Source organism: Chiloscyllium punctatum, chromosome 45 (assembly GCF_047496795.1).
Source record: "Chiloscyllium punctatum isolate Juve2018m chromosome 45, sChiPun1.3, whole genome shotgun sequence".
Classification (NCBI taxonomy): Eukaryota; Metazoa; Chordata; class Chondrichthyes; order Orectolobiformes; family Hemiscylliidae; genus Chiloscyllium; species Chiloscyllium punctatum.
The window spans coordinates 28,325,212-28,339,944 of NC_092783.1; the positions used below are offsets into that span (position 1 = coordinate 28,325,212).

The window sequence follows — 14,733 nt, forward strand, 5'->3', positions numbered from 1 at the left end:
CAGTAATCCTACAGGAATGAGCATTGCCACAGTAATCCCATGGTAACCAGCATTCCCACAGGAATCCCACAGGAACCCCACAGGAACCAGCATTCCCACAGGAATCCCATGGTAACCAGCATTCCCACAGGAACCAGCATTCCCACAGTAATCCCATGGTAACCAGCATTCCCACAGGAATCCCACAGGAACCAGCATTCCCACAGGAATCCCATGGTAACCAGCATTCCCACAGGAATCCCACAGGAACCAGCATTCCCACAGGAATCCCATGGTAACCAGCATTCCCACAGGAATCCCACAGGAACCAGCATTCCCACAGGAATCCCATGGTAACCAGCATTCCCACGGGAACCAGCATTCCCACAGTAATTCCACAGGAACCAGCATTCCCGCAATAATCCCACAGGAACCAGCATTCCTGCAATAATCCCACAGGAACCGGCATTCCCACAGTAATTCCACAGGAACCAGTATTCCCACCATAATCCCAAAGTAACTACCATTTTCATGAGCTGCCAGAAGGGTTTAAAGGGATATGAGCCAAATGCTGACAAATGAGGCGAGATTATATTACGATAATTGGATTGCATGGATGAGTAGGACCGAAGGGTCCGTTTCCATGTTGTACAATTCTATGGTTAATAATCCTATAATAACCTACATTTTCACAGTAATCCCATAGTGAACAGCATTCCTGCAGTAATCCCATGGTCACTAGCATTCCCATGATAGTCAGAATTATAATCTATGAGCCTGAAATTTGATTATTTGCTTCAATTGGCCACATACGTACTTTAGCTTTGAAAGCACAAAGTTTAAAAACCATTTCCAATGCGAATAGCCCAGTGAAAACTACATTCAGCGTGTCCGACAATTGGTTCATCTCCTCTGATTGCTCATAGTGCTGTGGAAAGAGACAGACAGGTCAGGATCCAAGCAGGTATTGCAAGTTACAACAGTGAGCATGCCCCTCCAATCCAAGCTGAACCCTCATCCCAACCTGAAACTCCCAATCAGTCCCATATTGTCACCGAAGACCCTCATCCTAAATCTGACTCTCACCCCACACTGACCTCTGACACTCTGCCAACCATGGCTTCCATCAAAACCCTGACTCTTTCACCTCAAGCCTCATTCCAAGCCCAAACACTAACCTCTATCCAACCCTCACCCTGATCCCAAACCCTTACCCAAAACCTAAACCCAAACCAGATACACAGAAAATATTCTGATAAAAGGCCAAATTATTATTTAAATGGGAAGCAGATTCAAAGTGCATCAGTGCAGAGGGATCTGGGTGTCTTTGTGCATGAATTACAGAAAATGGGTATGCAGGTGCAGCATATAATAAGACAGACAAATGGAATACTGCTATTTCTTGTAAAAGGAGTGTTGTTACAACTATATATGACATTGGTGAGACCACATCTGGAATATGGTGTCCAATTTTAGTTTGCTTACTTGAAGGAGGATGTGGTGGCACTGGAGATAGTTCAGAGGAGGGTCCTAAAATTAATTCCAGGGATGAAAGGGCTGACATACAAGGTGCAGTTGAATATCTTGGCCTTGTACTCACTGGGGTTCAGACGAATGAGGGGGGAATCTGATTGAAGCATATAAAATGCTGAAGGGGATTGATAAGATGGAGGTTGAACAGATGTTTTCCCTTCTGCGAGGGTCTCAAACAAGAGATCATAGCGGCGGCACAGTGACTCAGTGGTTAGCACTGCTGCCTCACAGCACCAGGGACTGTCCGTGTGGAGTTTGCACATTCTCCCCCTGTCTGCGTGGGTTTCCTCCAGATGCTTCAGTTTCCTCCCACAGTCCAAAGATGTGCAGGATAGGTGAACTGCCTGTGCTAAATTGCCATAGTGTTCAGGGATGTGTGAGTTGGGTGCATTAGTCAGGAATTGGTGTGGACTTGTTGGGCTCAATGGCCTGTTTCCACACTGTAGAAAACCTATGTAATACAGAATGAGAAGAGGTAGGTGCAAAACAGAAATGAGGAAAAACAATTTCTTTCCGAAGGTTGTGCACTGTGGTAGTGCAGGCTGAATCAATCAGTAGATTCAAAAAAGAAATTAGATATGTTTCTGTTGAAAAGCAGAATAAATGGCTGTGGGGATCAGGCAGGAGAGTTTACTTCAGACCCAGGATAAAATCAGCTGTGATCATGTTAAATGCCAGAGGGTGCTTGAAGGGTTTGACTGCTTACTCCTGTTCCTAATTCCTAAATTCCTATATTTACCCAGGGAATATTAAGCAGGTTAATGTCTGGATTAATCAGCTCATGTCATTGGACAGAGCAGAACAACCAGCCTCTTTCCTGATGAAGGGCTCTTACCCGAAGCGTCGATTCTTCTGCTCCTCAGATGCTGCCTGCCCCGCTGTGCTTTTCCAGCGCCACACTCTCAGCTCTGAAATCAATGCCCCCTATCCTCCCACCAAAATCATCCTATGATCAGTGGTTTGTTCACTTCACTCACCTCCCCCTGCACCCAGGCACCTCCTCATCCCCTCACTCATTTCCTCACCCCTGCATTGTTCATTCAATGTCCTGAGGTATTTGAAACCATATCTGTAAGTGACAGCTACATTCATGAGATCAGTGGATATGACCTCTCTTTTTTCAGCTCTCATATGGTCACTGGATTTCTTCTGGAGAGATGTTATTGGTTTATTTCTGTTTCAGTTGAGATTGTTGACACCACTGAGAATGGGGAGTGTTGCTAGATTAATGAAAACTTAGTTGACTTCAAGATCCTGAGAGAAACGCCCTCCCCACACTGTTCCCAATACTTATTGCCCTGTGTTCCCAAATCCTGCTCCCTCTCTGGCCCAAACCCATCCATTCCACTCTCCCAACCCAGTAACCAATCTCCCCTGCAAACACATGTCCATACAAAGTACATATAATATGTCCATCAATGTGAATAAGCATCACAATAATGCTCACTCACCTGCATCGCGAGACAAACCGTGTTGAGGAGGATGAGGGCAAACATGAGGTATTCAAAGTATGAGGAAGTCACCACATACCACACCTTGTACTGGTATTTGTTCTTGGGAATGTATCTCATGAGAGGTCGTGCCTTCAGGGCATACTGGACACACTGACGCTGCACAGGAGACAGAAAAATAAATTAGCAACATGTCACAGAAAAATACACAGCCTGTGGGAATGGGAGCCAATAGCCAACAAAAAAGTGAGGACATAACAGGCAGACAAAGGATGCGGGTGGGGATTATTACTGTGGGAGGGATTATTCCTTGGATACAGGTTGTGGATGGGATTATTATTAGGTACAGTGTGTGGGTGAGATTTGTTAATGGTACAGGTTTTATCACTTGAGGCAAGGTATGGTGGGGATTACCACTGCTGCACAAGGTGTGGGTGAGAATGATCACTGGAGTATGCGTTGTGATTAAGATAGATAACTTACAGTGTGTAAACAGGCCCTTTGGCCCAACAAGTCCACATCACCCCACCGAAGCACAACCCACCCATACCCCTACATCTACCCCTTACCTAACACTATGGGCAATTTAGCATGGCCAATTCACCTGACCTGCACACCTTTGGACTGTGGGAGGAAACCGGAGCACCCGGAGGAAACCCACGCAGACACGGGGAGAATGTGCAAACTCCACACAGTCAGTCGCCTGAGGTGGGAATTGAACCCGCGCCTCTAGTGCTGTGAGGCAGCAGTGCTAACCACTGTGCCACCGTGCCGCCCACAAAGGATTGTTATTGGAGTACGGGGTGTGAGTTCGGATTGTGACTGGACTATGGGGACTAAGAGGGAATTGCTAATGGCACACAGAGTGTGATTGGGGAATATTACTGTGATACAAGGTAGGGGTGGGATATATTACTGGGTACCCCTAGTATGGCTGGAGCATGTCACTGGCATATAGGGTGTTAGTGGGGTAGATTACTGGTGTATGGGTGTGGGAGGGGTGTATTGCTCGGGTAAGATGTGTAGGTGGGATTTGTCACTCAGGTCCAATATGAGGGATTATTACTGCTGTATGGGGCTTTGGTGCACCTTGTTATTGGGGTGTAGGTGGGGATTATTACTGGGTATAGAGGATGGGTTGGGATAGTTCCCTGGGTGTAAGGTGTGGGTGAGGATCATTTCTCAGGAATAAGGTGTGGGGGCAGTTTGTTACTCAGGTAAAGAGCGTGGACAAGGGTTATTGCTCGGGTAGGAGGTGTGAATGAGAAATGTTACTCGGATGGACTGTGGCTGAGAAATGTTGCTTCAATTCGAGTTGTGGGCAAGCATTATTACGCGGGTATGGGAGATAGATGAGAATTTCTAACCTGGTATGAGGTGTGGACAACTAATGCTATTCAGGTACAGCATACGGACGAGGATTGTTACTTTTTAGCAAGTATGGGTGAGGAATTTCACTTGGGTCCAGGGTGCAGTGAGGTTTGCTAGCAGAGCATGAGGTGTACCCAACGAATGCTAATGCGTATGAGCTGTTTGAAGATTTTTACTCAGGCTCTCTCGGTGGGAGAACATTTTGTTGATAGTGATCACAACTCCCTGACCTTTCCTATAGCCATGGTGAAGTTTAGGAGCAGTTAGTGTGGGAAAGTATTTAATTGGGGGAGGGGAAATTCCAATGCTATTAGGCAGGAACTGTGAAGCATAAACTGGGGGCAGCTATTCTCAGGGAAATGCACAACAGAAATGTGGAGGTTGTTCAGGGAGCACTTGCTGATAGTGCTGGACAGGTTTTGTCCCCCTGGGGCAAGGAAGGGATGTGGCAGGGTGAAGGAACCTTGGATGACAAGGGATGTGGAACATCTTGTCAACAGGAAGCAGGAAGCTTATTTAAGATTGAGGAAGCGAAGATCAGACAGGGCTCGAGAGAGTTACAAGATAGCAGCCAGAAAAAAACTGAAGAACGGACTTAGATCTAGAAGGGAGCATGGAAAAGCCTTGGGGGATAGGATTAAGGAAAACTCCAAGGTGTTACTCAGGTATGGGCTATGAATGAGAATTGTTACTCAAGCATGGGGTGAGGACAAGGATTGTTAATTGGGCATGGGCTGTGAATGATGATTGTTACTCGGATACAGGCTATGGCTGAGGATTGTTACTCAGCTACGAGCCGAGGGCGAGGATCGTTACCTGGTTTTTGTCGAGTTCACAGTTCTTGTATTCAGCCTCTCCCTGTTCCTGGAACGTTACAATAACAAACCCCACAAAGATATTCATCATGAAGAAAGCAATGAGAATAATGTAGATGATGAAGAATATTGAAATGCCAACTCGGTAGTTGTAGATAGGGCCCATGTCTTCAGTGTGAGAGTCAATGGCTTTGTACAATAACCTGATGGCAGAGACAACAGTTACCCCTAGTCTGGGTATTTAGTCAGCGCCCTGTGTAATCCCCGCCTCCACTCGCTCTGTTAGATCAATCCCATAGCAAATCTTGATTGCAACTTGACAAGAGGAAAGTAAATAGGGGGAACCAGGGAAATCCTTCAGTTGAGATACTCACCCTAGCCCTAATAAGTGCTCAAAGTATTCAAGTCCAAGTACAAGTGGAAGCACAGCCTAAAATACACTCATAATCAGTCCCCCGGGTACTCAATGAAACAAGTGGTTTTGACAGAGATTCTGAGTGCTCCTCCAAAATGCAAACAATTATTAAGAATCTCGAGTACCCCTCCCTCAGTACTCATCGGGCCCTTCCCTCTGTAAATGGGGAGGTGGTGGTGGCGTAGTGGTAATGATTAGTATTCCAGAACCCCAGTTAATGATCTTGAGACACAGGTTCAAATCTGATCGTAGCAGATGGTAAAATTGGATGTAAATTTAAAAAAATCTACAATAAAAAACTTGCCCAATGGCAACCACGTAAATATTATTGATTGTCGTAAAAGCCCCCTGATTCACAACGGCATTTCGGGGAAGAAAACTGCTGGTCTGGCCTATGCATGACTCGAGACCCACAGCAGTGTGGCTGGCTCTGAACTGCCACCCAGGCAGTGAGGGATAAGTCATAAATGCCTGGTCATAAATGCCTGGTCATAAATGCCTGGTCATAAATGCTGACCTGGTCAGTGTGCCCACACCTCATGATCTGGAGGAGCAGTTGTTGGACTGGGGTGGACACAGTTAAAAATCACACAACACCAGGTTATAGTCCAACAGGTTTATTTGGAAGCACTAGCTTTCGGAGCACTGCTCCTTCGTCAGGTGGTTGTAGAGCATAAGATCATAGACACAGAATTTATAGCAAAAGTTTACAGTGTGATGTAACTGAAATTATATATTGAAAAAGACCTGGATTGTTTGTTAAGTCTCTCATCTTTTAGAATGAACATGCTGGTTTCAGTTCTTTCACATGTAAATTGCAGAACTTTTTTAAAGTTATATTCTCAAGTGAACTTTAACAATAGGTGTCATGTCGGCCCAGATAATGCATTGAAGATGTGAGGTGCCCTGTGTGAGACACTCTGTGCCACAATGTTCAAAATGATTCTAATCTAAAAAATAGATTTACAGAATCTTACATGGATTCGTGCAGTTTTTGAGCAAAATAAAATGAACTCTGCAAGTACAAATTCACCCCACAAACTGATATATGTGGGTGTGTGTGGTGGTGGGGGGTGGTGCTGAGCGTGAGAGAGTGTGTGTATGTATGCGAGTGTGAGTGTAAAGGGGTATAAGTCAGTGAGAGGGTGCATGCGTGCACGTGAGTGTGTGTGTAAATGTATGAGAGAGAGCTTGTGTATGAGAGAGGGTCTGCGTGAGTGTATGAGTTTATAGGACTGTGTGTGTGTCTGTAGAAGTGCCTTGTGTCGGAATGTGTGTGTGAAGGAGTATGTCTGTATGTCTGTTTGCATGTCTGTGAGTCTGCGTCTGTCTGTGAGTGTGTGCGTGTGTGTGTATAGTGCAGTGGGGTCACCTATAGTATGACATGAACCCAAGGTCAAAGGCACGTAGAAGGTATTTTGAAACCCATTGTACAGGGGACCCCCAGCTTCTGTCGTGACACTACAGATTTCTTAGCACCCACAGAGCAGTCGAACCGGGAACATTCCTCGTCACAATGGACGTTTCCACACTCTGCACCAGCATCCCCCACAATGATGGCATCGCGGCAACAGCCTCAGTACTCAACACCAACAACTGTCAGTCTCTGAACACCATCCTACAACTCATCCGCTTTATCCTCAACCACAACGTCTTCACCTTTGACAACCAGTTCTTCATCCAGACACATGGAACAGCGATGGGGACCAAATGTGCGGCCCAATATGCCAACAACTTCATGCACAGGTTCGAACAAGACTTCTTCTCTACGCAGGATCTCCAACCAACATTGTACACCAGGTACATTGAGGACATTTTCCTCCTCAAGACCCATGGCGAGGAGTCATCGAAAAAAATACAAAGTGATATCAACAAGTTTCATCCCATCATCAAACTCACCATGGACTACTCTCGACTATCTGTCTCATTCTTGGGCACATGCGTCTCCATCAAGGATGGGCACCTCAGCACCACACTCAACCGCAAACCCACGGATAACTCCACCCAAAGTATATTAAAACAGCCATCCCTAACGGACAAGCCCTACGCATACACTGGATCTGCTCAGGTGAGGAGGAACGTGACGGGCACCTGGAAGTACTCAGGGATGCCCTCACAAGAATGGGGTACGATGCTCAACTCATCGACCGCCAGTTCCGACGTGCCACAGCAAGGAACTGTAATGACCTCCTCAGGAGACAGACATGTGCTGCAACCGATAGGGTACCCTTCATTGTCCAGTACTTCCCAGGATCTGAAAAATTACACCATGTTCTTCACGACCTGCAACACATTATCGTTGAGGATGAGCACTTCACCAAGACCTTCCACACACCTCCACTTCTCACCTTTAAACAACCACCAAATCTCAAACAAATCATTGTTCTTAGCAAACTCCCTGGCTTTCAGGATAACACCATTGAACCCTGTCACCATCGATGCTGTGACACAGATACCACCATTATCCGTGGAGACGCCTCCCAACATGTACATGGTAGGTACTCCTGCAACTCAGCCAATGTTGTCGATCTCATACACTGCAGGCAGGGAGGCCCTGAGACAATGGCACATTGGCGAGACTGAGCAGAGGCTACGACAACGGATGAATGGGCACCGCACAACAATCAACAGACAGGAATGTTCCCTCCCAGTCAGAGAACACTTCAGTGGTCTGGGACATTTGACCTCGGACCTTTGGGTGACCGTCCTCCCAGGCAGACTTTGGGACAGACAACAACGCAAAGTGGCCAAGCAGAGGCTGATAGCCAAGTTCAGTACCCATGGGGATGGCCTCAACCTTGGGTTCATGTCACACTGTAGGTGACCCCACCACACTAAACACACACACACACACACACACACACACACACACACACACACACAAACATAGACACACACACTCACGCAGACTGTCTCTCATACACAGGCCCTTTCTCATACGCTCACACATACACTCCCAAATTCTCACACACCCTCTCACAGACTTATATCCCTTTCCACTCATACTCACATACATACACACACTCTCTCACAGACACCCATAACCCCCCCCCCCCCCCCCCAAACACACACTCACATATGAGTTTATGGGGTGAATTTATACTTGCAGAATTACATTCTATTTAGCTCAAAAACTGCATGAATCCATGTAAGATTCTGTAAATATCTTTTTTAGAAATCGAATCCGCCTCACACAGGGCACCTCACACCTTCAATATATTATCTGGGCCGACATGACACCAATTGTTAAAGTTCACTTGAGAATATAACTTTAAAAAAGTTTTGCGATTTACGTATGAAAGAACTGAAACCAGCATGTTCATTCTAAAAGATGAGAGACTTAACAAACAATCCAGGTCTTTTTCAACATATAATTTCAGTTACATCACACTGTAAACTTTTGCTATAAATTCTGTGTGCTATGATGTTATGCTCCATAACCACCTGATGAAGGAGCAGTGCTCTGAAAATTAGTGCTTCCAAATAAATCTGTTGGACTACAATCTGGTGATGTGTGATTTTTAACTTCCCACATCTCATGAATGTATAAAAATACTCACTCGATCCCTTCCCCAGGACCACCATCCCTGCCCTCAGTTCACAGCCCTTCCCTCAGTACACACTCAGCCCTACCCTCGGGTCCAACCAGAGCCCAATCTTGGTACTCACTGGGGCCACCCCTCAAAGGTGGAAACTGTAAAGAGAGCCATCATCGCCAACAGCACGTTGTCAAAATTGAAGTCGCTATTAACCCACATTCGCTCCTGGACTGACAGCTGGTCTGGTTCACTATAGACAATGAACTGTCCTCTGAGAGAGAGAAGGAGAAAGGAGGGAACAAGAAAGAGGGTGGGGGGAGATAGAAAATAAAGAGAGGGGTAAGAGGTTTGCGAGAGTGGAGTGAGTTGATGGAAGATGAAGAGAGTGAAAGAGGTAGAAAGGAGGCAGAGGGTTAGTGGGAGAGATTGAAGGGGGAGACACAATGGAGAGGAGAGGGAGTAGGAAGAAAGGGGAAATGGGGGAAGGTAATGGGAAGGAGTGTGGAGTGGTGGAGTGGAATGGAGAGACAGGAGGGATGAAAGTAAGTGAGAGGAGGCAGAAATACAAGAGGGAGAGAAGGAGGGAGAGGCATATGTGGAGAAAGGGGGCAGAGACAGAGGACCAGGAATGGGTGAGAGTGAGAAAAAGAGCACAAGGAGGTGGGAAGGAGAGTGGGGATAAAGGATGAGAAAGTCAAAGGGATGGGAGAGAAAGTGAGAATGAGAGAGAGGGAGGAGAGGAAGAAAGACAGAATGACTGCAGTTTTCAACAGATTTTCAAATTTGGTAGAATAAGTTGAGAAGGATTTGCATGGTAAACAGAAATCTTGGTTTTATCACTGAGACACTAAATACAAAAACAAGAAAATTATGCTGAAACCTTAAAGAAGAACTGATCAACCCCAACAATCATATCAGTTTCAATTCTATGCATCACTTTAGGAAGGACATCAAGGCTAGAGAAAGTGTAGAGCAGAGTTTTACTGGAACGATTCCAAGATGATGGACAGATTGCAGAAGCTGAGACTGTTATAGAGGTTTAAGAGCTTTTTTAACAGATGTTCCAGATGATGACAGATTTTGATCAGGTAGATGTAGTTCATGTAAGGAGTCTGACAAACAATGCAGTTGAGTTGAGGTACAAATTAAAACATAGGGCCGTGATGTCAACGCTGCCACTGAGACACGGGTGAGAGAAGGGCAGGTTTGAGCAGTCCAATATCCCCGGATACAGGATAAAAGATGTCACAATTTTAATCACGGAATCTATTACAGCAGTTAGGAGGGATGAGGCATATGATAGAACTTAAAAACCAGAGGGCAGCAATCACATTGCTGGGAGTTACTGTAAGCCCCCTGACAGTCTGAGAGAAGAGCAGATAGGCAGGTTTCAGGGAAGCATAAAAGTAACAGGGTGGCAATATCAGGAGATTTCAACTTCCCCAAAATTAACTGGGGTAATCAGAGCGTGAAAGGCTTGGAGGGAGCAGAATTCTTCAAATGCTTCCAGGACAGCTTTTTAAGCCAGTACATAGAAGACCCTACAAGACAGGGGACAGTCTAGACTTCACTTTAGGTCACAAAGTTTGTCAAGTGGTTGAAGTGCCACTGAGGTACAGCAGACAGCGATTATAACTCTGTTATATTCAAGATTGTTATGGGAAAAGACAAAAATGGGCCTGAAATCAATGTTCTCAACTGAGGAAGGCTGATTTCAATAAGAGTAGATATTGTTTATCCGGTGTGCACTGGGAGCAGATATTTTCAGGTAAATCTGTCTCAGAACAATTGGATACATTAACGAAAGACATATGGAGACATGTGGGCGGCACGGTGGTACAGTGGTTAGCACTGCTGCCTCACAGCGCCAGAGATCTGGGTTCAATTCCCGCCTCAGGTGACTAATTGTGTGGAGTTTGCACGTTCTCCCCGTGTCTGCGTGGGTTTCCTCCGGGTGCTCCGGTTTCCTCCCACAGTCCAAAGATGTGCAGGTCAGGTGAATTGGCCATGCTAAATTGCCCGTAGTGTTAGGTAAGGGGTAAATGTAGGGGTATGGGTGGGTTGCGCTTCGGCGGGGCGATGTGGACTTGTTGGGCTGAAGGGCCTGTTTCCACACTGTAAGTAATCTAATCTAATCTAAAAACAGGGTCAACACATAAAAGTCCTGTGAATCTGGATATTGAAGGATAAATAGCATTGGAATAAGAGAAAAAGGGAGGCTCAAAACAGAAGTCCTACAGGAGTATGGAATGTGCAACGGGGAACTTAAAAAGGAAAGGAGAGCTAAAAGAGGATATGAAAGGATACTGGTAGGTAAAATAAAGGAAAATTCAAAATTGCTTCATACATCCATTAAAGATAACGGATAACGAGGAAAGAGTAATTTATGTATGGAGCCAGGTAGGATTTGAAATGAACACTTTGTGTTGGTGTTTACTGGTGGGAGGGACCATATACCTCGAGAAATCAGTAAGAACGACTGTGATACAATTTTAAATTAGGTTCTGAGTAGTCTGGCAGATTTAAAAGCAGATAGATCTCCAACGCCAAATGAAATGTATCCCATTTGAGTGAGGAAAGGAATAAAATAGCAGGAATGCTTACAAAAAATTTCAATTCCTCTCTGGCCACAAGAGAGGCTCCATAGGACTGGAGGACAATCAATGTGGCACCATTATTCTGGAAAGAAGCAAGGGATAAACCATGAAACTACAGGCAAGTTAGTTTAATGTCGGTGGTGGAGAAATGATTGGAAGCAATTCTGAGGGACAAAATTAATTTGCATAGGAGAGGCAGGGGTTAATCAAGAACAGGCAGCATAGTCTTGTTAAGGGGAGACCACGTCTGACCAACTTGAATGAGTTTTCTGAAGACATGACCAGGTGTGTAGATGAGGGCAATGCTTTTGATGTGTGCAGTCCTCACTTTCTCCTCATGCTTTTGATTTGGTCGACTAGGACTCCAGCAAGACTCCTGGTAAGTTCCTACCATGGGAGATTGATATCAAAGCTAAGAGTCAATGGGATCCAAGAAAATTTGGATTCACAATTGGCTGAGTGTGCTGGAAGCAGAGGGTAATGTCTGCGTGGATTTCCTCCAGGTGCTCCTGGTTCCTCCCACAATCCAAAGATGTGCAAGTTAGGTGAACTGGCCACATTAAATTACCCATAGTGTTCAGGGATGTGCAGGTTAAGTGGATTAGTTAGGGGTAAATGTAGAGTAATAGGGTAGGGGTATAGGTCTGGGTGGGTTACTCTTTGGAGGGTTGGTGTGAGCTTGCTGGGCCGAATGGCCTGTTTCCACACTGTAGGGAATCTATGAAATTGAATTCAACCCGAATATCCAGGTAAGTGTGAGGTGATGCACTTGGGTGGGACAAACAAGACAGGAGAATACATGATGAACAGTAGGGCCCGGGGAAGCATCGAGGATCAGAAGGACCATGGTGTGCATATTATATATATATATATATATATATATATATATACCACCAGACACTTAAGATATCAGGTGGATAAAATGGTTAAGAAGGCACAGGATGTAAGAGCAGGGAGGTTATACTGGAATTGTATAATATGTTGGTTAGGCCTCAGCTCGAGCATGTGTGCAGTTCTGAAATCCATAAGGTGCAGAGGAGATTTACCAGGATGTTGCCATGGTGGGAGAATTTCAGACATGAAGAGAGATTTGACAGATTAGGGTAGTTTTCCTTCGAACAGTGGAGATTGACAGGGGATATGATTAAGATGTATTAAGTTATGAGGGCAGAGATAGGATAGACAGGAACAAACTTACCCCCTTGATGGAGGGATCAACGACCAGGAGCATCGGTTTAAGGTCAGGGCAGGAGATTTGGAGGGGCTGTGAGGAAAGGTTTTTCACCCAGAGGGTGGTCGGGTTCTAGAGCCCACTGCTTGTAAAAGTGGTAGAGGCAGAAAGCTTTAGAACATTTAAGAATTATTTAGATGCCCACTTGTGATTCTGTATACAACGCCAAGAGCTGGGAATTGCAATTTGATGAAGGGCTTTTGCCCGAAACGTCGATTTTACTGCTCCTTGGATGCTGCCTGAACTGCTGTGCTCTTCCAGCACCACTAATCCAGAATCTGGTTTCCAGCATCTGCAGTCATTGTTTTTACCTAATTTGAATAATTAGGCTGTTGTTTTTGACAAAAGCAGATATGATGGGCTGAAGGGCCTTTTTTTTGTGCTGTAGATCTCTATGATAAGGAGGAAGCATTTGAAAATATAAGGAACAAGAACAGACAACACAGGTTAAGTAGAAAAATTAGCAGAGATGAATTGACAAGTTTTTTTAGTGAATTGAGATGTTATGTTTTTTGGATCCTACAAATTCAAAATAATCACACTTTTCGATTCAGAGGACCATCTTCACTCCTTATATTTCTTGCTGCTCCCTGTGCCTGGTGCCTGAGACACTGGAGCAGTAAATGTGGCACCCTGGCAGTACAGTCATGTGACAATCACTTCCAAGCTCTTCAAGAATCACATAACAATATGACATCCCTTTCTTTAAAACACACTGGAATAGTCATATTGATATAGCGATCATTAACTTTCCTTAATTATCTAAAGATTAACAATTTCTTTTTGATTAATCAGAACATCTTCAGAGTTTGATAATCTTTTTTTTCCCTAAGACATTATTCATGCTATTGCTCTGGTGGTAAAATGTATCTCTATCCTGTAGGCTTAGGATTCAGTGCTGTCACTGTAAGCTGGCACACCGCTCAGGCAATGTTGCAGCTGGTGTCATAGGAGCTGTGTCAATGTTCCTAATGTGTCTCTTGTTAGTGATACCATTGATGTTGTTTCAGTTGGCTGTTGACCTTCTTTCATTTTCCAACTCGGGTCTCGGTCGAATATGAATTCTGTTCCTTCTTATTTCCTCACCAGTTTCGGTTTATTGATAGAGTTTCTGACTCATTATCAATGTTTACCTGATTTTCACATCTGGTTCCTCTATTTGTAGCTGTCCTTTCAGCCACTCAGCAGGGCGTTTAAATACGGACGTCCTTCTGCCTGTGCATTAATAAGTAGCTGAGTGACTGGCTTTTGTCTGTCGTAGAATGTATCTCCTTGCACACATCTTCCCTGAGAATGTTGAAACTCCACGGAGGTGATTCTGACCCCTGCTCATCACCAATTTTCTTCATTGTCTCTCTCACACATTTGCCACATTTTTTGAAAAGCAAAGCATGGAGGAACTCATGTCCAGGGTCATGCCGAGAAACAGCTCTCCTCTTTCTCATCTCTTTAACTTTCATTTCAGAGGTAGCTGTAATATTTTCAGGATTTGGCTTGACTCCATCAGGTATGTGCACCATTCTGAAGAACTGGTCTTTTTCACAGTGCATTTCTCTGCAAACCACTTGATCCCAGTTTTCCTGGATCGCTCCATGGCGTTGGCTGGATGTTTTTCACCTACACTGTAGATTTGGATATCATTAGCGATGCTGACCACCCCTTTACATCACCAGTATGTCATATCCATATACTGCTGGAACACATTGTCACCAATTTAAGGCCAAATCATTGAAACAGGAATTGAAGCCAGCCCAGAATGGGTCAAATGTTGTCATTAGCAAAGATTCCTCACCTGGCTTCAT

The 14,733-nt window shown here is 44.9% G+C and overlaps 1 protein-coding gene across 3 annotated transcripts in view; it reads right to left on the reverse strand.

Annotated features, from left to right (window-relative positions):
* Positions 1–14,733, reverse strand: part of LOC140467254 (voltage-dependent L-type calcium channel subunit alpha-1S-like) — a 214,656-nt gene that overhangs the window by 62,405 nt on the left and 137,518 nt on the right. For all 3 annotated transcript variants that reach the window (XM_072563501.1, XM_072563500.1, XM_072563502.1), the window contains 4 exons: positions 9,234–9,374; positions 5,151–5,352; positions 2,964–3,122; positions 797–907 (listed from right to left, as the gene is read on the reverse strand). In XM_072563501.1, the coding sequence (XP_072419602.1) occupies positions 797–907; positions 2,964–3,122; positions 5,151–5,352; positions 9,234–9,374 (613 nt within the window). The remainder of the gene's footprint in view (positions 1–796; positions 908–2,963; positions 3,123–5,150; positions 5,353–9,233; positions 9,375–14,733) is intronic.